Here is a 25,117-nt window from a genome sequence, read left to right as displayed (position 1 = left end):
ACGTACACGGATACCCACTCTTGCTCAGATTTCTGTAAGACATGGGCTGCTTCACGAATTTGCGTGCATCCTGGCAGGGGCCACGCTAATCCTCTCTGCTCTGGTCCAATCTTAGGGTATGTGCCGCCGCAGTGGACACTGCCTTATCTTATTCACTGGAAGCTGGTCAGTAAACACAGCTCCCACAAAAGGCAGAGGGATATTAAAGAGCAAGGCATGAGACCAAGAGAGGGCCACCGGGAGCCGCGGCAGAGGCTTCCCATCGCACAGAGCAAACCGAACAGCGCCCGCTCAGCCGCTTCATTTTAGGGGGTGTGGCTGGGACCAAGCACTGACACCCCCTCCACGTTCAGAACCGAGCGGAGGATCTGTCTCGTCCCCAAGCCTCCGCAGAGTGCAAGGGACGGGTAAACAGGGGTGCAGGACGGAGAGCAGCAGCCCACCCAGCAGGCCCACCGCCCGGCCACAGAACGAGCCCCACTCATGCGGGCCGGGGCGGGGACAGGTCCGCGCGCCCCGGGGACGTCGTGGCCTCGGGGGTCGTCCCGGTCGTCCCCGCGGCCGCCCGAGCCGCGTGGGCAGCTCCGCCCTCTGGACGCAGTGATGCTCCCCAATCACTCACAAGCGGAAGGAACTTTCTAGACTCAGGCACAGACTTCTATCACGTTTCTCTCGCGAGCCTATCTCAAAAGAAAGCACGAACAAGGTGGTTTAATTCTAGCGGCTCCTTAAACTTTTTGTCACTCCTTGAATCATTTTCAACGGAACCGTCAACGCCCCTGTCTGGTCAGGGCCTCATTTCCACACGCACTTCGTCGAACTCCACACAGACGCCACCCTCCCCCACGACCGAGGACGGCCCTCTGGGCGACGCTAGCGCACCTGCTCCGACGCACGCCTATGACGTCAGAGCCGGCGCGGGCTCTCGGAGCACGTTCCCCGCCTGGAGCATTCTGGCCTCGCGCTCTTCCTCTCTGTCACGGTGACTGACTCAAGTCTGTTCCCTGAGCTTAACCTGCATCCTCGCACTCTGATTTAGCGGGCCCGTCCCAGGAAGCCGGAAGCCGGAAGCCGGAAGCCGCGGGGCGGGTCCGCGTTGACGCGCCGGAAGCTGCGGGGCGGGAGCCTGGGGCCGGAAGCCGCGGGGCGGGCGGCGGCGCTCCCGGAGGTAGCGCGGACGTCGCGTGCGTCCGGGCGGTGCGTCGGGCTGCAGGAGAAGATGGCGGTCTCCACAGGTCAGTACCCTGCCGGGCTGCCTGCTTTTCCATCCCAGCCCTCGCTGCGCCTCTGCGCACAGGTGGCGGCCGGCCTGGCGGTGTGGGAGAAGCCGGAGTAAGGGCCCCCGGCCGCCGGACTTTCCGCGGAGCGCAGCCGGAGCAGGGAGGGTCCTGGCGGCCGTCGGGGCGGCGGTCGTGCCCGCGCGTCGGCTGCGTGCCTGGGGGCTGGGCTGGGCCGGGCCGGCTGGCCCGGGGCTCTGGCGGGCGGTGCGGGAGCGAGGAGGGGAGCCCGGGCGGGCCGCGTCCACCAGGGCGCGCGAGGCCTCGCGTGAGGGTCCTGGATGGAGCGGGTCCGACCCCCCGGCTCGCCCTGACGTGGGCGGAGGACAGGGCCATTCTTACCGACTGAATGCGTGTGGTCTTTCTTTCGCTAGAGTGAAAAACTGAGGTGCAGACTAAATAGAAGCAAGGAGCTAGGTGAACGCTAATTGAAGAAAAAGCGGTTTCTTAGATTAGCTGTTCCGCTCTTCTCGTACTGAATACAGTTTTAGTTTCCTCTGAGCACAGACGTTGAAATTCGGTATTAACACTAAGGTTTTAGAAATTTGACCATTACAAAATGTTAAAGGGGGACAGTTTTATTACTTAAAACGTTAAGATGTATGGTCTTTAATTTTTCTAATCATTATTGAACCGTGGCTGTGGAACAGTGTGGTTTTGTATTTCATGCCATCATTGCATAATAACACGAATTTTCAAGTCTTTGTGTACTTAGGTGGAAGGCTTCGGTGTATGTTGTGATGGGTATTTTTAAGGTAGTGCCGTTCTCCCTTCATTTTAATGAAGAATTGCGTCTTTTGTATCGCATCTTTATTACGTACAGGTGTCAGGATAAGCTGTTTAACGATTTTAGCGTTGGGGAGCTATTTCGGTACACTTGAGGTCAGAGCTAGCTAGTAAAGCGTGGATGATTTAAAAAGTGACATTTTAGTGTTAAAACTTTACTGTCCTTGCTATTTGAAATCGAGTGTGCTTGTGCATTAAAACTCCATGTCTTTTTAAGAGTTGTGCTTCGTACCTGAAGGTTCTTGAAAATTTAGTAGTAAAGTGGTGTGTTTCAGTTTGACTGATAATCTTCATTTTGTGGATTTCACTTTTTTATTTAAATACAATTTTTCTCCCCTCTAACGTTGTACCTGTGAGAGAGTGTGGAAATATTTTGAAAAGACCAATGATTAGATTATGTTAATGGCAGGTGCCCTTTGTTAACCACAGTGAGTCATTTTTGGAAGTTGACTATGAATTATAAAGAAGTTGCTGAGAGATTACTAGCACGTTTATTGTACATTGGAAGCCTGTATTTTCTAGTTTATATTTCAGCATTCTAATTGTTACATTTACGCTGCTTTTGAATTTATGAGATTTGAAACCTGAGCATAATCAGAAAGAATATCTTTTAGGCAGTTAGTTGGTGTTTTCTTAAATCACTGAAATTTGTTTTGAAACTGTTGTTAAACATTGCCTTGGCGAATTTCATACACCGTTTATTCCTTTTCTGTGCTTTACAACATTGACACTGCCGTCCAGCTTGGGGAGAGGGGAGTGCAGAAGCAGTTTTGGACTATGTTTCGAAATTATTTTTAAATTATATTTTCTCTTAGTTCTACTTTTGTATTGTTTGCCTCTTGGTAGCAAGGGAGGGAAACAGTACCCGTGTATTTGTGAAATAAATGTGGTAAAGCTTGAAATTTTAAAATTAGGGTGTACTGTACATGTTTTTTTTGTTTTTTGTTTTTGCGGCACGCAGGCCTCTCCCTGCCGTGGCCTCTCCCGTTGCGGAGCACAGGCTCCGGACGCGCAGGCTCAGCGGCCATGGCTCACGGGCCCAGCTGCTTCGCGGCATGTGGGATCTTCCCAGACTGGGGCACGAACCCGTGTCCCCTGCATCAGCAGGCGGACTCTCAACCACTGCGCCACCAGGGAAGTCCCATGATTTTTTATTTAAGGCAAAATAATCTTGATAAAAATAGCTCTTTAATAGTCCAAAAAGAAAAAGACACCTGACAGATATTTTTTTAAATTTTAACTAAAGCATTATATTTTAACTTGCATTTCCTAAATCATATGCTATTAGTCTTTCTGTTACTGGAAGAAAAATTGGCAGGAAGAATTCTAACTAGACTGAGACCTCTAAGCTGACCATACCATTTGGTCCCCTTTGTTATGCAGTTGAGTAAACTGAGGCCTGAGGAAATATAAGGTTTTACATAGTTGGTTAGCAGTAGAGTCCAGATCAGAATCAGGTTTTTTACTCTCAGTCTAGTGCTTTTTCCATCATGAGCAATTATGAATTTGGAATAATCCTGAAATCAGGAATCTTACTTCCTTTTAGGCTTGAGAGTGGCTTTCATACTTCTCTTCCTAGCAGAATCCTTGTTTCAGACTGTCAGACGCTTCTCGTGGACAGAAGTAGGGCTGTGGTGGAGACCCCACTGGCTAGGTTCCTCTTTCCCAAGAGACAGTCACCTCGGGGGTCAAGATGATTTCATAGGACACTGCTTAAGAAACACGACTCTTTGGGATAGAAATTTGTTAGTATATTTAGTACCTGTGATTCAAAAATTTAATCACATCTCAGCACTAAAAGAAGTATTAATGTTAGATTAAAAAGTGTGGTAAGTCTACGTAAGCCATATAGGTGGAAAACAACCACAGTGAAGCCTAATTACCTTTTTCAGAAGTGGGAAGCATTATGTTTACTGGAACAGGAACTGGGTTGGCTGTGTTTTGATTCCCCTGCTGCCCTGGTAGATTGCCATGCTAGGCGTGCAGTGAGTCTCATAAGCCTTGCTTTTCCGTCCCTTCTATGAAAAGTTTGGACTACATGATTTTGTTTGTTTTCCCCATCTTCGGGATGAAGATTTGTGGATATGGGCAGAACTTGGGAGTAGTAATAGAAGAAGAGATTTGCAGGTGTAAATCATAGAACCTGGAAATTAAACAATACAAGAGCTGAACTGTAATAGTCCAGGGTATTTCCCTCTTGAGACTTTAATAACAGGCCTGGTAGATTTGTCTATGTGAGTTAGGAACCTGGGTGCTCTTGACGTATGTTTGCTCTTGATAATATCTTCAGGCAATACAACCTATCAGCAGTCCTCCCTTTGCATGGTAGTTTGGGTGGCATACTGAAACTGTTCAGAGCAATCTTACTAAGTAAGAAAAATTATGATTATTCTGTGACCTTTGAAAATGTTTGCTGAAACATTGAAAATTCCTGGGGTTACAAGCATATAGGAAAAATGGAAAAAATAGTAAAACTAACATTTGTTTAGTACACTGTAGTTTAAACGTGAGAGATTAAGAACTAGTGTTTTTGGTTATAAAACGCTTGTCAAGATTAGTTTGAACAATGCTTGCCTTATCTTTTTATCGTATAACTTATGTGGAACAAGTATCTTTTCTGTGCTTTGGTGAATTGTCATAACTCCAAAATTTGGATCTGCTTCCAGTATTTTGTCATTTGTGCTTTCAGTGTTAGGAAATACCTCTAAGAGTTTCTTTATTGTGAAGTTTTTCACTTCCTCTGGGCCACGGTCATCCTTTTCCTACATCTCCTTTCCTCATTTATGTCAATAAGCTCATGTTCACAGAATTCCTCTGCCTGCTCTTCCGGAGTCTCTCCAATGTTCCCACGGTCAAATTTCTTCTGTGACTCTCCTTACATTTGTTCAGATTTCACTTCCCGTGTTGCCAGTTCTTGTTTCTTTGCTGGACTTTCACCTTTGTTGGCTATTTTTATGGACTGTCACTGGTAGACAAGGAGGCAACTCTATTCCATGCTTTGCTCTCTGTTAACTGAGTAAGAGAAGCGCAGTGAGCCTCAGGTACACACTGAAAGCTGTGAAGTGCTGGCTGCTGGTCGGGACTGCTCGTCTGTCACTCACATGGTGACCTGTGGACTGAGGAGCTAGCAGCCACGTGTGAGCTCTGTGCGCGTACTCATTGCGTACCATGGAGACTGGAGTCTGAACCCTGTTGTTGGGGGACTGGTGTCTCGCTAAACCGTGGTAACTGAAAGTCACGCGTGTGGAAACCATGAAAAGCGGAGATTGCCCATATGTGGAAACATCCACTTAGCAAGTATTTGGGGAGCTGTTTGACGCAAAACTTCAAAATGGATGTGAGGTATGTAGACTAGAACAAATGGAATGAAATCCAGTGTTCAAAAGTTTGTTTCAGGGGCTTCCCTGGTGGCGCAGTGGTTGAGAGTCCGCCTGCCGATGCAGGGGACGCGGGTTCGTGCCCCGGTCCAGGAAGATCCCACATGCCCTGCGCGTCCGGAGCCTGTGCTCCGCAACGGGAGAGGCCACAACAGTGAGAGGCCCGCGTATAAAAAAGTTTGTTTCAAAAGTAGTTAACTGTTTTAAAAGAGCAGATGTATTTATAAGTAAATCTTTGAGATATTATTGTAAGATGGGACTTCAGGACTGGGTTTGGAAGTGTATTCTTGTTTACACAGTCTTTGCTGACTTGTGTAAGAGCAGATGTTATTTTCAGTTTAAGTTGGAACTCAGCAAAGTTTGAAACTACAGAAGGGGAGAGAGGTCCTTATGGCTTGTATAGGTCCTTATACATATATGGGAATAGTAGTGCTCATGGAAAGTACATTATGAATCATTTAGGCTCTAGGCAAAGTATATTTTATAGATGAGCGCTATCTAGATATGAAATGACTTTCACAAGATTACTTAGCTAGATGCTGAGTCCAGAGCTAGTTTCTTGATTACAGGTTCTTTGATTCTGCTTCTGTATCACGCTGTGTTCTATAAACTTTTTGGTTGCTTCATGTAAGTGGAATCATACAGCATTTGTCTTTGTGACTTATTTCTCAGCATAATACTCTCTAGGTCCATCCGTGTTGTCGCACATGGCAAGATTTCATTCTTTTTTATGGCTGAATGGTATTACAGTGTATTTGTGTGTGTGTGTGTGTGTGTGTGTGTGTGTGTGTACGCACGTGTGTGCACCTTCCACATCATCTTTATCAATTCATGTATTGATGGGAACTTACGTTGCTTGCATATCTTGGCTATTGTGCATAATGCTGCAGTGAACATAAGGGTGCATATATCTTTTTGAAATAGTGCTTTTGTTCTCTTCGGATAAATAGCCAGGAGTAGAATTGCTGAATTGTATGGTAGCTCTATTTTTAATTTTTTGAGGGCCTTCCATACTGTTTTCCATAGTGGCTGCACCAATTTACATTCCCACCAACAGTGCACAAGGGTTCCGTTTTCTCCACATTCTTGCCAACTTGTTTTCTGTTGTCTTTTTGATGACAGCAGTTCTGACAGGTGTGAGGTGGTGTCTCATTGTGGTTTTGATTTGCATTTCCCTGATGATTAGTGATGTTGAGCACCGTCTTTTCACGTGCCTGTTGGCCATCTGTGTGTCTTTGGAAAGATGTCTTATTCAGATCCTCTGCCCATTTTTTAAATCAGGTTGCTTTTTTGGATGTTGAGTAGTATGATTTCTTTGTATATTTTGGATATTAATCCCTTATCAGACGTAGTGTTTGCCAATGTCTTCTCCCATCCTGTTGGCTTCCTTTGTGTTATGTTGATAGTTTCCTCCACCGTGCCAAGCTTTTAGTTTGATGTAGTCTCATTTGCTTATTTTTGCTTTTTTTTCCCCTTGCCTGAGGAGACATCCAAAAAATTATTGCTAAGACTGATGTCAAAGAGCATACTGCCTAAGTTTTCTTCTAGAAATTTTAAGGCTTCAGGTGTTACATTTAAGTCGTTGATGGATTTTGAGTTTACTTTTGTGTGTGGTGTGAGGGAGTAGTCCGGTTTGATTCTTGTGCATGTAGCTGTCCGGTTTCCCCAGCACCATTTATTGAAGTCACTGTCTTCATTGTATGTTCTTGTCTCCTTTGTTGTAGATTAATTGCCCACATGAGTGTGGGTTCATTTCTGGTTTGCCCGTCTTAAAAAATTTGCGTTATTTGTCTCTTTATTGTTGAGTAGTAAGAGTTCTTATATATTCTAGATACAAGTTCCTTATTAGATGTACGGTTTGTAAATATTTTCTCTCTGTAGGTTTTTTGGTTTTTTTGATGGTATCCTTTGAAACCCCAAAGTTTTAAATTTTGATAAAGTCCAATTTATCTATTTTTTTCTACTTTATTAAGATGAAAAGTCTGGCTTTTGGTATGTACTTCATCGTCTACCTGACTCTTTGTTTTAAAAACATCATGTTGACATATGTAAGTTCTAAGTGATGGTCTGGTTATGATTATTATACAGGATTACCACATGACAGAGGGTAGGAGTCTAAGCCCTGCCTTGCCAGGTGTGAGGTTTAATGTTACATTAACAGAGTTATATAGCCAGATAGCAGGCATGCTTCAAGCACTTTATTCTTTGTATGTAATTATGCCATAGATTTTTTTCAGTCTAGTGACTGGAATGTTACTGAAAAGTACCAACAATGCATAGCTTGGTTTACTGTTTGTTATTCATGGTAGTGTCACCTGCTAACTAAATTATCGGTTACAGCTTACTAAACAGTATTGATGTAAGTGGTTGTTTCCTGAGAGGATATACTTAAGTTATTGAAAAGTTTTAAATTTTCTCAAGTGTTCACCCTGCCAGCAGTGACTTGGCGGGATACTTCCTTTGCTTCTAACTGCAGCTCCCTGGTGCCACAGGAGAGCCCCTGTACCCTGTAGGTGGTCTCCGGGAGGGAGAGGGGGAGGTGTGCCAGTCCTCACTCCACTTGGAAGTTCCTGCTGGAGAGGAAGCAGAGTATGTTGTGGTTCACCTAGCTTTCTGCCACTCCCGAGCTTATTCTCAGGGAGGCATTCCTTCTGAGTTCTGAAGTAAACATTGCTCGCAGGTTTCCTGGAGAATATTAAGTAACTCGGTTCTCCCTGGTTAGTCTGCCTCATTGAGATAGCAGTAGCGTTCTGAGCAAAATCTCTTGAGGTAGCTTATTGCATTTGAATGCGTCCGCCTACATGGTTGTCCTCACCCATCACCACCGCCAAGATGCTGGGGAAAGGATTCAGTGTTCAGAATCGGCATCACCTGCTTCAGGACTGGCCCGTAAGTGTCGACAGAAAGGTTGAAAGTAAGCGTCTGCCATAAACGCACCACGTGTTTATTGAGTGCCTCCGATGTTGTCATTTCCTTATGGTGCAGTTTCTATGTGAGTGATTTAATAATGAGAAAACAAATGGCTCAAGTCAAATCTAGCTTTCCCCCTTTGTGTATGATGATGTTTTACTTTTAAATTTTGTTTTGAGTTTACTTTTCTGAAGTGAAGCGGTACTAAAAGGATATTTTGTGTTCAAATACTTTCATTAAATAAACACATGAAGCTGCACGTTTTCTCCTTACCTGAGTTAGTATACAGCACATAGGCCGTAAGAAGAGTTGCAGAATTTTGGGAGAGTGGCTGGTGACAGAGTGGTTTTGGCTGTCACCTGAAGAGTACCAGTAGCATGGTTCACATTCTACTGCACATAGTGCAGCTTCCATACCGCGGGTTCGAGGCACTTTGCAAATCCTTTAATCCAGAGGATTTGTGTTTGAAGGTATAGTACAGATGCTTCAGATGTACGTTTGATTTGAAATTTTTTTCAGATTTATTTTCATCTGCCATATTTCATCAATTCTAAGACAAATTTTAATATCTGAAATGGATATATGGCTTCAAACAGTGATTTATTCCTATGATTTGGGGGCTGACTGTGTGGTTTTGCCAGTCTCCCTTCACCTGACGGTGGGCTGGGCCTTGTGCCCAGGTGCCTTGGTTCTAGTCCGCATGGCCACTCCAGGTGCTCTGTTTGGACTTCCTCGCATCCCAGTAGTGTCTGGGAGGTCAGAATTTGTATGGTGGTTGGCTTCCAAGAAAACCAAACAGAAGCTATAGGGCTCTGACGAGGCTCGTCCCAGCCCAGAACCGCACCAGCATTGCGTTCTGTCGAAACAAGTGGCAAGGCCAGCCCAGAGTCGGGGGGAGGGGAGTAGCCCTGGCCTCTGACCAGGAGGGCGCGTGCCTGGAGACAGGAGACAGGTTGTTCACAGCTGGCTCTGAGGCCGGCTACACTCCTTGTGCTTTGTTCTTGAGGGTGGATTTCACAGACTGGAGTATAAATCAAAGTGTATAAATATTTTAAAATTCTTGTTATATTTTGTCAAATTCCCTCTTCAGCAAGGTGTAGTCAATTTCCAGTGATGTGTAAGGATGGATAAATGTAGTCTATCCACTGTCTTGCTGGCATTGTGTTTACTGTGCTTTTAATTTTATTTTTTGATGGGAGTACAGTAATGTCATTTTTTTTTTTTTAAGGCTGCATGTTTTTCTTATTTTCTCTTTTGGTTCATTTTCTTTTTTTTTTTTTAACATCTTTATTGGGGTATAATTGCTTTACAATGGTGTGTTAGTTTCTGCTGTATAACAAAGTGAATCAGTTATACATATACATATGTTCCCATATCTTTCCCTCTTGTGTCTCCCTCCCTCTGGTTCATTTCCTTGTTGGATTATCAGTTGTATTTCATATCTGTCTATGAAATACATATTATCCATTTACTACTTCAGTGTAACTGGTTATTGATGATATAGAGTTTTAATATTTTGAAAATCAACTTAAAATTTTTATACCTTATGTTTATTACTTTTTCCCTTTTGCTTTTTTTGCTTTTTGTTTTTGACTTCTTAGGAAAGGGTCATGTCTGATGTTCTGAAACAGTCCTCCAAATGGAATTCAGGAATCCTAAACTTGGGAGGAGCTTTAGGAATAACGTGGTTCCGCAAGGGTTCTGAAGCTGAGGATGGAGGTGGGGCAGAGACCTGGGGACAGGATTTCTCCTTTCTCTCCAGTCCAGCCGGACCCCTCCTGAAGTAGGCTTCTATGTGCGGGTCAGTGAGCTGGGTTGGGGTGGGCTCATGTAGTTTAGTCCCGCATTTTACATCAAAGTACGCAGAGTGGAAGAAAAAGACACTTACCCAAAGTCACCTGTCTAGTTTTGTGATAGAGCAAAACTACTGCTTTAGGAAACTTTCCTGTTGCTTTTGTCATCTAAATGCCTCTCATACGCTGTGATTTCTGTGTCTTGCTGCCCTGATAGGCTGTCGACTCCATGAGGGCTGGGACTGTCAGTGTGAGATCCCACGGCCTAGCACAGTTTCTAGCTCGTGCTTGATGTTTAGTTTTGGTTATTGGAAATAAATAAAATCACAGAATTACAACAATAAAACGAACCACATTTTTCTTAGTGGAGGCATTTAACGTTTTTTTCCCTGATTGCTCTTTCATCACAGCCGATGTTGTTCTCCCCTCTGCCCTCCTGTCCTTGAAGTCTGTGCTTAAACCCCTCCCTTGGTCTTCACCGCCGCAGGTGAAGTCTGAATTTGCAAGCACACCTGCCCTTCCAGGCAGTTTCTGGCTCTTTGCTCATTTATCCTCAACTGCCAGGATCTCCGTGAATGTTACCAGTTTCCTCCCAGAGTTGTACCAGTTTATGCCAACCTCAGCAGTGAATGAGCCTCCATTTCTGCATCTTCGTCAAACCAAGTATTGCCAGACTTAATATTTGTCAGTCTGGTGGAGAGTCATTATGGTTTAATTCATGTTTCCCCTGATTACTGTTGAGGTTGAGCACCCTTTTTATATGTTTATTGTACATCCCTGTTTCCACTCCTGTGAACCTCCTTATTCACTGTTTTGTTTTCCTCGTTGAATCATAGGATGAATTCTTTGTATATTTTGGATGCTGACATTTCCTGGTTATGTTCCTCATAACAGTTTGTGGCTCTTTTGTCAAGTTCGTTTTTAAATTTTAGTCAAGTTTATCAATCTTCTGGTTTGTGCTTTTTTAAAAGAAATCCTTTCTTATATCCCAAGGTCGGAGGATATCATATATTTTCCTAAAGTCTTATGTTTTGCTCTTCACATTTAGGCATTTAATATGCCTAGGATTGATTTTCATGTATGCTGTGAGATAGGGATCGAATTTATTTTTCCATGTGGATAAAATTTTCTAACATCATTTACCGAACAGTCCAGTCCATTGTTTCCCTATTTTTTTGTTTTGAAATAATTTCAGATTTACAGAAAAGTTACATGAACAGTATGAGGAAATCCTACCCCATGCTAATTAAGATTTTTGCATGTGCTTGCGTGTGTACTCTCTTTCCCTCTTTCCCCGCCCCGCCACAGACACATTTTTTTTAATGAACCATTTGAGAATAAGTTATAGACATGCCCCTCTTCGCTGCTAAATACTTCACTGTGTATGTACTGAAGTCCAGGACGTTCTCTTACTTGACAATATAATTATCAAAATCAAAAAATTAACTTTGATACCGAACTTTTATCTCTGGGCCCTGTTCAGACTGCCAGTTTTCCGCTAATGTTCTTTAAAGCAAAATAATTACATATATATTTTTCTGGTACATGATTCAAGATTGGTCTTCTTTTAGTGTGGATTCCTGCTGACTCTTTCTTTCTTTCTTTTTTGATGTGGACCATTTTTTAAAGTTTTTATTGAATTTATTGCAGTATTGCTTCTGTTTTATGTTTTGGTTTTTTGGCCACAAGGTGTGTGGGATCCTAGCTCTGACCAGGGACCGAACCCGCACCCCCTGCTTTGGAAGGCAAAGTCTCAACCTCTGGATTGCCAGGAAAGTCCCCCTGCTGACTCTTAATGCTGCCTTTATTACATATCCTGTTTTCATACATGCATGTATCTGTTTGGGGGCTTTCTTTTTCATTAGTTTGTCGATTCTTGCACTGACTTCACATTATCTTAATTACTTTCTTTGGCTGATGGGGAAGTCTTAATATCTAGGGAAGTTATCCCTCTGTTTTCTTTTTCTTTAAAAGTTTTCTCCAAACTCCTGCTCCTTAAGTTTTCCATAAGAATATTAGGACTCTTTGTTCTGTTCCAAGAACAGTGCTATTGGAATTTCAGTTTAAATTGTAAGAATCTGTGGATTAGTTTGAGGAGAACTTATGTATTTGCAGTGAGTTTCTCATGTAGGCAGATGGCTCTGTTTATTCAGTTTTTTGACATTCTTTGCTTATGTTTTTTAATTTTCCCCACTGACGTCCTGAATATTTTCACCTACTCTCTCCCTGAATGGTTTCTTTTATGTTGTACCTGGAGAGTTTCTTCTTCAAGGAGACCTTCCTTGTCTGTTCTTTGGGGTTGGTTGTCCTTCCTAGGTGTCCCCAGAGGATGTTTTACTTTGTGTTGTTCTATCTCTTTAACTGTCCTCCTCTCATAGACTGTAAACTTCTTGAGGGCAAACAAAGGTTTTGGTCCTCCTGGTATCAAGTGCCTAGCATAGTAACTACATCCAGTAGTCAGAGGTTTATTGAGTGAAGGGATGAATTAATGTAGAAGTAATGGATATGATCAAAAAGGTTTCCCAGTGCTTTGATGCCTAATGCATGTTCCTCTACATGTGGTGTTTTCCTAATTTTGTTTCACCCCATTAAGGAAGAAAAGAATGTTAAAACCAAACAAATAATTTGAGTCTTAAATTTCTGAAAAATTAGAAAATATTATTCACAGAGAGCTTTTATAAATGCTTCTGTTAATATATAATTTTAAGCAATGCAAAATCAGAAGGTAAGTCCCTATTTCTTAGACTTGAATTTTAAAACTCTCTTTATGATGTTTTTGTTTATATAGTGAATTTCAACAATGTGTATATTTTGAAAAATATGTGTTTTAAGTCGTACACATTCTGAAGTTTCCCTGCTTTCTTTTTTATTTTCTGAAGTATGCAGTATACAGTAATGGAAACAGTTGTACTCATGCTGAGAAATGTGAATTTCACTTTTGACTCAGCTACTGGCTTGCCATGATCCTGAGTGAGTTACTTCATGTCTTTGATCTTTGTGAAAATTGGATATATCTGCCCATCATACCTCAAAAGATATTTCCCTTATTCAGTTAGATGACTGTATGGGAAAGTACTTTGAAAAATATAAAATGACAGTTATATTATTTCCCTGGGTAGGGAAATATTTGCCTTCGCGCACACCCAGGTGTGTGATACATGGAAAGGCTCTTTTTACCAGCGTTCAGAGCAGGATTTATTTTTGGCAGTTGCCCCCACAGCTGGTCATGACGTGTTCCTCCTCCCATCAGATTTGCAGGGCCAGGGATGTGCGTGCCATCCAGGACTGAGGGGAGGGAGTGAGCGTAATGGCGGGCAGCCTGGGCTTTGAGACTTGTTCCCTCCTCGCCTCCCCCACTCGCTCTCCATGTTTTCAGGGTGAACCTTGCAAAATCACTTTCTGTTGATCACAGAGATGCCTGAACATCAGCAGTTTCACTCATGTGGCCCAACCTAGTAGTTTAAGCCTTAATTTTCTTACTTAGTGAAATGGTGATGTTAAAACAACATAAGGTAAAATTTAATGCTTCTGCCTGTAAAGCTTTTAGCAAATGTCTGTCACATAGGAGGTGCTCAATAAATATGTCCATTTTAACTAAGTCAGCCTGCTGGGAGTTTGCGGGGACTCCGAACTCCCAGAGTGGGATGGGAAGCAAGCACTCAGATTACAAGTGGGACTGTTCAGGAGTTCCATCTTAGCAGCGTGCCTCCTCAGGTGTGTCGAAGGGTGACAGAAGCCCAAGCGCCTAAGAGAACTCTGCAGGGGCAGTTACGCAGCCTGGCCGGCCCATAAGCTGGGCGCCCCGACACTCCCTCCCCTAACCTACCACCGCCACTCTGGGCGTGTAGTGCGGGGAGCCGGGGTGTTCCTGAGGACCAGCTACCTAGGGCTGGAAAGCAGATAAGATGGAAGAAATTCATTCTGTTTGTATGGGGGTTTTCCTTTCATTTCTGTAGGTGATGATGATTCACCTGGTCAAATAGTGTGAAAGGGTGCCCAGTGAAGTCCTGCCCACCCCGTTCCCCAACATGACAATATTATTCGCCAGGACATTTAAAAATGGTACTTGATTATGCTTATATAGAAACATGTTTGTAAGTGAGGAAAAGAGCAAGTTACAAAATTATGAGTCATGATATCATTTGGGAAAAAACACAGAAACCATATATTACTATATATCGAAAGTAATCTGGAAAGAAAGAACACTGAAATGTTCATAGTTATTTATTTTTGGGTTTTCTACATCCCAGAGTGTAGAACTGGAATTCACCTGGCCCTCTTCAAAACTATACCACCTCATCTTTTTTTTTTTTTTTTAGTGTTATCAGAGCTTTCTTAATTTAGATGGTTGGTTGCAAAGTGATGTTAAATTTGCTTTGCTGTCATTTCTTATGTTTGTGTGGATAGATTGACAGATTTATTACTGTTTAAGGTTTTATTTGGGCTTTTTTCCTTATAACTGAAAAAAGTAAAAATATTTATGAGTTATAATTGGGAAATCCATGTTCCTAATAAACAGCATTTCAAGACTCATTCTAGTTTTTATTTGGCAGTGTTTATGCCTTTACTTTTGGTATTGTGGGAATTAAAGTTACATTATTAGGAATCGGATAGCCTTGAGATTAAAAACTGGAAGCATGTTTTCTAGGTTGTTTGCATTCAGCATTTTGCTTTTGAATAATATTATTTTGGGTCTTACGTCTTATGAATGGAGGTTCATTGTAATGTAGTAAGGAGGAGACTAGATTAGTGGATGCCTGGAGACTTGGGTTTTTGACTTGGTTTGGTAACTAACTGGTAGTTAAGTGACTTTAGGATTATCACCTAACTTTTCCTGGTGAGAATTTTCTTTTCTCTAAAGAGTTAGGTTTTGGACTGGATGGTCTCTGAGGATTTTTTTCTTTTAATGAAGATCCCAGACTAAGGGATTAAAGTATTTAAAACTATTAAACAACAACAGTAATAACAACAACATGCACACATATGCACACATAGGAAAAAGGCAAGCAGAACTAATAGAAGGCGACTCAGACATGGCAAGAGATCCAGAGGGCAGCTTATGTACACACTGCAACACTCACAGACCAACATCCCCATCTCGTGGTGTTTTCTCTTCACAGACATTAGTGCTTGGTTGAAATAAAACCAGAGTACTCTAGCCCTGAATTTAAAAATATAGCTCACTGGTGTTTGTTTTGAGTCTTATACTTTAAAAACAAAATAATCTTAGCTGCTATAATCTTTTAAATGTTAACATTGCCAATAACTGATCCATTAATCTTAGAACTGTTTCCCCAAAATGCAGCATAGAGAAATGGTGAAAAGTTTAGCAGTCACTAGGTTTATCACTTTTATGGCACTTATGTAAAAAGAAACATTACTTTTACATTGTTTACTTTGTAGTTTTGGATGCGCATAAAGCTTACCTGACTGAATTGTTAATAAAAAGGAGGCAACAAAATTCAACACAAATTTAGAATTTTTCTTCGGGAATGACTTCATAATGGTAAGGGTAATCAGGGTCCTTTAAGAAGCCTTTAAAAAGCAAGTCAGTAGCAATAGATGGTGGAGATTCTGACTGTGCAGCTGCAGGGAAGAGCAGTTGTCCCAGTGTTATGTGCATAGAAACTTAGCGCTCAGGGGACTGTTTCCTGGGGGCCAACCTTCAGGACTGTACAGAGAGCTTGAATTCTCCCAAAACGTAGATGGAGGTGAATGGAAGTTTTTTGTAATTTTATTTAATATGGACACTAAACTGGTCATAGTCAACATTTATTCTGTTTAAGATAGATACCTTGTTTAATTTTCACAGTGGTTCTTTGGAGCAGAAGCCACCGTGGTCTCCCTTTTATAGATGAGAAAACAGGGCCGGGGCCCCTGTCTGGGAGGCAGCGGCACTGGGAGCTGGCCTTGGGCAGCACCCACGATGCTGCCGGGATGGCTCGCTGTATAACCCACCGGTTAAGAGAGTGACTTTGGTCTAGAAACTGGGTTTTAATACTGGATCTGCCGCTTGTAACTGTGTGACCTTGGGTAGGTCACTTACTCTTCCAAACTTCAGTTTCTATAACTGTAAAATGAGTGCTTTTAGGATCAAATGGGATAATTTATTTAAAATAGCACACAGTGTACCCTGAACAAATGGTTATTACTAATTATTGTAGTTGTGATAATGAGTACTCTTGTTTTTGTGATTTATAACAGCCCCATATTTCTGTGGCCCAAGATTTTCAAGCCTTTTTTATGAAGCACAGTACATTAAGTGGCTAGTTTTTTTTTTAATATAATTTATTTTATTTTTGGCTGCGTTGGGTCTTCATTGCGGTGCGCAGGCTTCTCATTACAGTGGCTTCTCTTGTTGCGGAACACAGGCTCTAGGCGCACGGGCTTCAGTAGTTGTGGCTCGCAGGCTCAGTAGTTGTGGCGCACGGGCTTAGTTGCTCTGTGGCATGTGGGATCTTCCCGGACCAGGGATCGAACCCGTGTCCCCTGCATTGGCAGGCGGATTCATAACCACTGCACCACCAGGGAAGCCCCGTGGCTAGTGTTTTTAAGTTACAGTACTTATTGGCTTTCCATTATTTGTCCAGAAGCATTACTACAAATTAGTAACTGAAAGAGATGTTTTAGTTTCAGCAAGAGAGATAAGTTATACAAAATGACAGTCGCCTTAAAAGAGACGTCACTTTTTTTCCTGCCTCATGATTGTCTGTGTGCTTGCATGTGAGAGGGAGGGAGGGAGGGAGAGAGGCGGTGCTCCAGAGCCAGAAGGAGAGGGTCCTGATTTTTTTCAAGACTTGTGCAGTGGGCCTGGAGGGTGTTTCATGCTAGATGCTATTGAGAACACAGAAAACCACAGGGTCCATCCTCTAGAGAGGCCAGGCCAGTGATCCTAGGATAGGTTGTGATAAAGTGCACAAATCATGGTTGGTTCCAGGGGTTGGAGGTCAGAATGGTGGCAAAGACCAGGTTCAGTGAGAGTGAGGGAGTAGGGACCGTGAAAGGCTGGGGGTTCTAGGCAGAGAGGAACATTTCTGTGGTAAGACTTTAGAAATAAGTAGAATGAGGAGGTCTAAAGAAGTGGAAGTGTGAGAAAGGCTGTTGGATTGTGAAACTGTTGCTGGGTTGGGCCCAGATGAGAAGGACGTGTCTTAGGAAACATCCAGGAGGCTGGCTTTCCAGCCTCCAGCCTGCTGACGGGGGAGACGGGGCCCCCTGGTTATTAGGCAGCCAGCAGACTGGCTCAAGACCGAGGGTGGGGTCAGCATTCTCAAAATAGTACCTCTTAGTGCGTTTTTACAGATGGAACATAATTCTCGTCTTTGAAGATTACTGGAGAGTATATGCTAATGAAATGGAGCTTTTATGGACTTCCTGGTCACGCCTGTTTATTCGATGTCGTTTCTTGGCTGAGGAACAGGAGTCTCAGTTATGGAAAAATAATCACTTACGATGATTCCCTTATGATTGATTTATGTCAGTTTAAAACTGATTGCTTAGGAATTTATATACATGTTCTGTACTGCTGTTAATGTTTGGAACAGTGCTTTCTTTAGCGTTCTCATTTTGAAGGGTTTTTAGATTCAGCATTTTTGGGGGCAGAATGCTTTTTAAAGGGAATTTTGTCTTTTTGGGAAATAATTTTTAAAGGTTAATTTGGGAAAAGCTGAATTTGAATATGTGTAGCCCTTATAATTATGAGCTTTTTACATTTACATTGACATTCTTTTGTATAGGCGTTAAAGTTCCTCGTAATTTTCGCTTGTTGGAAGAACTTGAAGAAGGACAAAAAGGAGTAGGCGATGGTACGGTTAGCTGGGGCCTGGAAGATGATGAAGATATGACACTTACAAGGTGGACAGGCATGATTATTGGGCCACCAAGGGTCAGTGCTATAAATTACATATTTTTTTCTATTAATATTTATTGTCACTTTAGAGTAAGCATTTTATTTTATAATATTGATATTAAAATAAATAATTATGATAACTTTAACTGAAACACTTCCTCACCTTTTACTTATTTTGTATACATTTATTGATGCTTGATTTTCTGGAGGATTGGGGGGAAAAGACCGATACAATCATTGCTGCCAAAGTGTTTGCAGTTGAGTAGAGGAGAAGAAATGAACACAAATGATAGATTCTGAATATGGCAGAGAAAGTTCACTGCGGGACTTTAGAATATGTTTCTTCTAGCTGGAATAATTGAGGAAAGCTGAACAGTGGAGGAAGTTGCCTTTGGAATGAGCCTTAAAGGACTGGCTGGTAGGATTTCAGAAGGTGGTGATGGGGATGCAGAACATTCCAGATAGAGAGGAGAAAAGGTGAGGAAATGGAGGGGTATTTGGGAAGAGCAAAGAGTGTATTTTGATGTAACATGTTACTAACCTGCTGTGTGTGTCATCAGGGTTTCTAAATTGGTTTGTGTTGAGTGCACATTGCTGTTGGCCAGTGACAGTTGACTCGCCATGGAAATGTTCTGGCCTCCATGTTTTCATCTATAAAATATGTAGACGAGGCTGATTCTTGCATGTTTTCTAGCATTGCTGGCAACAGACCTGTTGTTTTATTCTTAGGTCTTTCTCAAGTTTATGACTTTCTATTTTTACTCAAAATCTTTTTCAGACTCTGGGAAATTTTTTTCTGCGTTGCATTCCTTACTCAAAGGCCCCATTTACTGCGCACCCTGCAGTGACTCTTGGAAATATGTATTGTATGTTTTTTGACTTGTTGGAAAGAACACAAATATGAAGGTTTTCTTAGTCTTTGGTTTTGTATATTGTTTGCTGCCTGTGATGGGAGCATTTCAACTGTGTTGCTGTTAGGTAGAGTTTAGATTTCCTCTTTATTTTTTCTAAAAGGAAAATGGTCACGTAATTAGCAATGTGAACTTTAGAGAATGAATTAATGTATGTTTTGCATTTTCTGGTATTCCTTTGCAGAATTTGTGCACTCTGCTAAACTAACAAGTTCCCTCTTCCCTCCAGTGCTCTGATTTTTCCATAAGACATGTGAGGAAGGAAATAAAATCCTGATGGTTAGAATTCTTGATGTTTTATAACTTGGTATTTGTAATGAAAACCTTGATTTTCACTGCCTGTTAACAGTATCACCATATGGTCTTTTTGGTAAAAGTAAGTGCTTATAATAATGAGCATTCTTATCTAATGAACAGCTTGAAGATTGGACAGTCTGAACTGGGTGGAGTATACATTCGAAATGATTTACATTTGGTTTTTCTCCAGTCGCTACTTCTAAGAGACTTTAAGAGTGTTTTGGAGTTTGTGCATAAGACCCCCCATGATTCTGTGGGCTACCCTGTAACCTAGTTCACAAGTCTCTCTCAGCCGGTTGGGGTCATCAGCAGGACCCCCGAACTAGCTGTTTCCTGGTGTCACTGAACCACAGGAAGCTCGCTGGGTTGCTGTGCCCAGTGGGAGCCAAGGCTGCTGTAGGGTCGGATGGGGCTAGGCCTGCTTGCAGGGGGCGCAGAGACAGGATGCTGCCCCCTGCCGCTTTCTGCTGGTGGGGGTTGTCTTGGAGCCCCTTCCCCTTTCTGTGGAGCGGGAGGCACCCCTGAGAGGCCCTGTCCTTCCAGCCAGGCTTTCCAGCCAGGCTTCCCCGCCTGCTGAGGCCTGGGGGGCTGGGTGAGAGTGGGCGGTCCCAGCACTCATTCAGCTGCTCAGCTGCCTTTTAATAAAACCTGCAGGGGCGGCATCTCGGCTTAGTTGGTTTTTCTTTGGAAGGTGCCAGATTCAGAACAATTTTGTCCCCAGCTTTAGGGTAACAGGAGAATTCCTACCTCAGCATTCTGTTACTTGGTTAGTTGTTTCTCGGTTTTTTATATGTTTTTTATATGTTACTAAGATCCCTGGTTTTTTATGTTTTTCCACTATTTATTTGGATTTATATAATTAGCGATTTTGTTTTTCCATATATGTTTGTGTATTAAATTTTCTAAGCAGTATTTTTTAGCATTAGATGTTTAGTAACATTTCCAAGTTTCCTTATATGTATACTTACTTTAGAAGTTTTGAGAATTAAATGAATTAATAATTAGACAATAAGAGAGTATGTGTAGTACATAATTAATAAACATTAGTTCCTTTTACTACTCTCTTTTCTGTCACTCTTTTGTTAGACAACAGCAAGACTTGGCTGTTAATTTAAAATTCAAGGGTGATGAAATTAATCAAAGGTACCAAAAGTTAGGATGTTTAATCATTGTAGGCTAGCTTAGATTGAGGTATAATTTGCATATAGTGAAATGCATAGATATTATCATGATTTTCGACAAATGGAGCCTGTTACCCGCACCCATGTCGAGATACAGAACATGTCTGTGCCGCCAGAAATTCCCTGTGCCCCTCCCCGCCCTGCCCCAGTCACCACTCCCTACCCCCTAGAGTAGTCTTGTGTGTTGTAGGACTTCGTGCCAGTGGAATCGTGCAGTGTGTGTGCTTAGAGGCCCGCTTCTTTTGACTTGGCATATAATGTCTCGGGATCAGCTGTGTTGTTCCAAGAAGTGGGTAGTGGTGTGTTTCACAGAGATGCCACAGTGTGCTTATCGCTTCTCCTGATCACAGTACTCCCTGCCCATTACAAGTAAAGCTGCTGTGATTACAAGTCTTCTTGTGAACATAGGTTTGTTTCCATTTCTCTTGGATAAAATGCCTAGGAATGGAATTCCTACTTGGTAGGGGAGGTGTGTGCTTATTTATCTTTATAAGAAAATGCCATATTGTTTCCAAAATGATTATACCATTCCCTACAACCAGCAAAGTATGAGAGTTCTAGTTGTTTCCATGTACTTTGAGTATTTTTAACAGTATGGAATTTCTCAGGGGCTATTTAAGAAAAATTTTTTTTCCTTTTATTTCTTTTTTTATTGAAGTATAGTTTATTTACAATGTTGTGTTAGTTTCAGGTGCACCGCAAAGTGATTCAGTTATACATACATATCTATTTTTTTTCAGATTCTTTTCCCTGGTAGGTTATTACAAAATATTGAGTATCGTTTTCCCTGTGCTCTACAGTAGATCCTTGTTGGTTATCTATTTTATGTATAGTAGTGTGTATCTGTTAACCCCAAACTCCTAATTTACCCCTCCCCCTGCCACTTTCCCCTTTGGTGACCATAAGTTTGCTTTTTATGTCTGTGAGTCTGTTTCTGTTTTGTATATAAGTTCATTTGTATCATTTAAAAAAATTATTATTATTTTTAACGCAAGTTTTCTAGAGAGGCTGCTGTGCATGTGATTGGAGAACGACAGACCAGATGATTTCCTTGACCTTTAGTCCTGTTTAAACCTCTCCAGGTCCTGGGCATATTATTAATATATGTTTGCTGTTAAACTTGGATGAGTTTTATCCAGCTGTTTCTTTTTTAAAATATTGAAATATATAATAATATATGTATAAGATTGTTGTATACATTTTAAATTACGGTAGTTTAATAACCCAGACCTGACCTCCACTTGGGAGAACTCTTACTTAAGGGAGAGGAAGCTGTGGATCAGTTGGGGTAAGTGAAATCTATAGATGGTTAACTTCTTTTTTCCCATGTTTATACAGGAATCAACAGGTATGAAATTTGTCACTTCCATTTATTTTTTTACTTTCTTGTTTTAATTGAACACTAATAAGTTTACCTAGTGAACAGAAGCCATAAGGATAAAGAAGAGTTAATTATAGGCATGAAAGTAAGCCTTGAAAAATCTAAAAGCATTAAGTCTGGTAGCTTTAAAATGGCTGTTTTATAATATGGTAATGTTCAACTTCTCGATTAAGAAACCCTGTTTTTAAATGATGTGGAAAAATAAAAGTTGGGTATTGTATCTCTGAATTTAGATAATGGAATTTAATGGACAACAAAATTAATGAAGTAGTAACGTAAATGTAACTAACAAGAGGCATGAATTAATTGTTCTAGTGCTGGACAATGGTATAATATGGTGTTTATACCAGAAGATATATTGATTGCTGTATAAATGGGGTAACCATATAAGTTATTGTCCAGCCAGACCCTTTTGAGAATGAAATGAAGTATTATTAATAATTAATACAGGAGCAGTAAGAATAAACAGAATTGTCCTGGAAAAATGGGGACCTTTATATATGTGTGACACAGGTCAAGCCACAATATGGACTTTTTAGTAAAATCTGAATTTAAGTGGTCTGTTGTTTCCTTTTAATTTGTTATAGGCACTGTCTGTGCCACAAAAGCAAGTCCTGACCATTTTGATATTGCTTTGTAGAATTACTTAATTTTGTGAAATCTCTACTTTTAAGTGTGCTTGCTGCCTGTTTCTAGCCACATAGACCAAATAAATGTGTAGACAGGCAAATTCGTGGCCATACGAGTGGCCACATTAAGTGCATTACATTGTGCTTTCCCCCTTGATCAGCACTTCAGTATTATTATTATTATTTTTGCCTTCCAGACAAATTATGAAAACAGAATATATAGCCTGAAAGTAGAATGTGGACCTAAATACCCAGAAGCACCTCCATCAGTTAGATTTGTAACCAAAATTAATATGAACGGAGTAAATAATTCCAGTGGAATGGTAAGTTAAAGTGGTCATTTTATTCTTACATAACCTATAAATATATAGTCAGGAGAATGTTAAAACAACAACAACAAAAGGACCTTTGTTTAGCGGAAAGTCTAAAACAGTTTATCTCATGTTGTTTTTCTCTTTTGAATGGACCTTTCCTTAAGAACCTTTATGTACTAGCCTAGATAGAGGTGAGGGTTTTATTAATTGCTTCGGTAGTCATATTTCAGCTGAATCCTTGTTTGGTGATAAGAAAGTCATTATTTCTGTTTGAATTAACATTTTTCTTTAGGGTTAAGGTACATTGGTGAGATTAAAAGGATGGATATTCATGAAGAGGAGGTTTTTCTTTGAGGAACAAGTATGTCTGTACGGGAACAGACAGTCGTGGTTGAGCATGGTTGTTTAAAGCAAATAAATCAAAATGATGTGCTCTGCCTGACTCACAGAAGGAAGTGAGCGGAAATAATTTCCAGTACGAGTCTTAGGTTCATACGAGTACTAGAACTTGAAGCGAAGGCTCTTGAGGTGCTGTGTTGAGAGCACCCTCACATGCAGAATACGTGTTAGGAAGCATGATAACGTGATGATAGTAGCATGAACATCATCTGTCATAGGAACAGAACGTTACCTTAACTTCTGTGTGCGCCTACTCATCCCGTCCCTGTGTTCCCTTTCCCCAGCAATGGTAATTAACACCTGGAGCATTTCTTTTGTGTTCTATCACTTTTTCTTTATAGTTTTAGCCCAGGTGTCACATCTGTACAGCTAGCCTTCCTTCCTCTCTCCCTCTTTCCTTCTCTTCCGTCCATCATCCATCCCACACCATGAGTTTATACCATCATCTCCAGTTCTGTTCCAACACTGCAGGGTGTTTTTCAGATTTCATCCTTTCTATGCTTGTAGTTCTTGCCTTCAGCGGTGAGAAACCTGCTTTCTGTTGCCCAGTGTGTTTACCTGCATGTGCTCAGTCCCCCTGTGTGAAAGCACACTTCCAGCAGCAGGCTGGGTCCTGGACACACAGCTGGCCGTCCGGCCCCCACCGCACCCCAGGGCTCCAGGTGGGCTGGCTCCTCCCTGCTGGGTGCACCGGACAAAAGCATGACCCTGACTGGAGGAGCGCTATTGGGCATCTCAGCCCTGGACCTGCTGGGCCACTCCCATACCTCCCTGCGTGCGGTGCGCCAGCCGGTGCTGGGCCCTGAGAGTCCTCCCTGCCCTGCCTGCTAGGGCATCAGTCCATGGACATTGTACAATGTGTTGATGCGTTCAGGTGTATAATCATCTTATCTTGTGGTTTCTATCTTTACACGTGTTTCTTGCCTACTTTTGAAATGGCCATTCTCGATTCTTTTCATTGTTTCTGTTCTTCCAGTGGTTATTCTAGAAATTACAGCATGCATGCTTAACTATTTCTGTGTCAGTAATATTAGGAGATGTGATGGAAGGAGGATTACGAAACAGTTTGAATTTACAGAAGGGATATTGTTTAGGGAATTTCTTTTATGACATACAACTTTGCCTTTATGAGGAAGACATTTTTGTGAAATTTCTTTACCAGGAATAGCTGTTCTTCACAACTGCTGGTTTGTTTTCATATTATAGACTCTGCAAATTAGGTAATTCATAGTGAGTTCTACATTGTTGTGGGAACTAGGAAATTCAGGATTAAATTTCAGACCTGCCTTACGAGCTCATCTGATCTCATTTTGGACATTATGCGTCCTTCTCTGCCTCTCCTCCTTAAACCCTCTAGCATTAAGGTCTGTTAGTCTTTGTTGAAAATGTAACTCGAGTCCGATTTTACTTTTCTCCTTACGTTGCCACCGAGTGAATGTTAGCCATCATCTCTTGTCTGGGCCCTGCACAGCCTCTCTGATTCTCCTGCTTTACCTCCCCCAGTCTTTACAAAGAAAGCAGCAGAGGGATCTTTCTGAGGCACAGGTTGTGTCCTGTCGCTTCTGTGCTTTAAAATCCTGCAGTGGCTTCAGCCACACGTGCACACTCTCTGCCCTGGCTCCCTGGGGGCTCACGGTGCTCGCGGCCCTGCACACCTTTCCTTTCGCCTCAAGACCGTTGCACTTTCTGTGCTTCCAGGGTGGACATCCTTACGGACTCTTTCTTCACTTCGCTGTGTAAGTGTCACTCTCAGAGAGTTCTGTCCTGACTCCCAGTCTGAACTGTGTCTGTTTTGTTACTCTGCTACAGTCACTCTTTTATTCTTCCCCTTTGTAGCAGTTACTATAAATTATCATTTTTCTCTTTGTTTTTATTTTTGGCGTTTTTAAAAGAATTGTTTCTAACACACAGGCAGGTTTTAGAGAATGATGTAACCAACATCCTCCACTTACCCTCCTCAAATCTTAACCTTTTTGTCTTATTTGTAACAGGTCTTTTTTTAAAGAAAGACTG

General features: G+C 41.9%; 1 protein-coding gene and 1 long non-coding RNA gene across 2 annotated transcripts in view; one reads left to right on the top strand and one right to left on the bottom strand.

The window, feature by feature from the left end:
- Positions 1-1,052, bottom strand: part of LOC309835329 — a 30,270-nt gene extending 29,218 nt beyond the window's left edge. Inside the window, exon 1 of the long non-coding RNA XR_014297983.1 lies at positions 883-1,052. This is a non-coding gene — a long non-coding RNA (uncharacterized lncRNA). The remainder of the gene's footprint in view (positions 1-882) is intronic.
- A 101-nt stretch (positions 1,053-1,153) lies between these two features.
- Positions 1,154-25,117, top strand: part of UBE2V2 (ubiquitin conjugating enzyme E2 V2) — a 29,920-nt gene continuing 5,956 nt past the window's right edge. The window contains exons 1-3 of the mRNA XM_082675076.1: positions 1,154-1,235; positions 17,880-18,028; positions 22,589-22,714. Of these exons, the coding sequence (XP_082531202.1) occupies positions 1,220-1,235; positions 17,880-18,028; positions 22,589-22,714 (291 nt within the window). The 5' untranslated portion in view covers positions 1,154-1,219. The remainder of the gene's footprint in view (positions 1,236-17,879; positions 18,029-22,588; positions 22,715-25,117) is intronic.

Source organism: Grampus griseus (assembly GCF_964374135.1).
Source record: "Grampus griseus genome assembly, chromosome: 17".
Classification (NCBI taxonomy): domain Eukaryota; kingdom Metazoa; phylum Chordata; class Mammalia; order Artiodactyla; family Delphinidae; genus Grampus; species Grampus griseus.
Note: the sequence above shows the minus strand (reverse complement) of the source record. Positions and strands in the feature narration are given on the sequence as shown.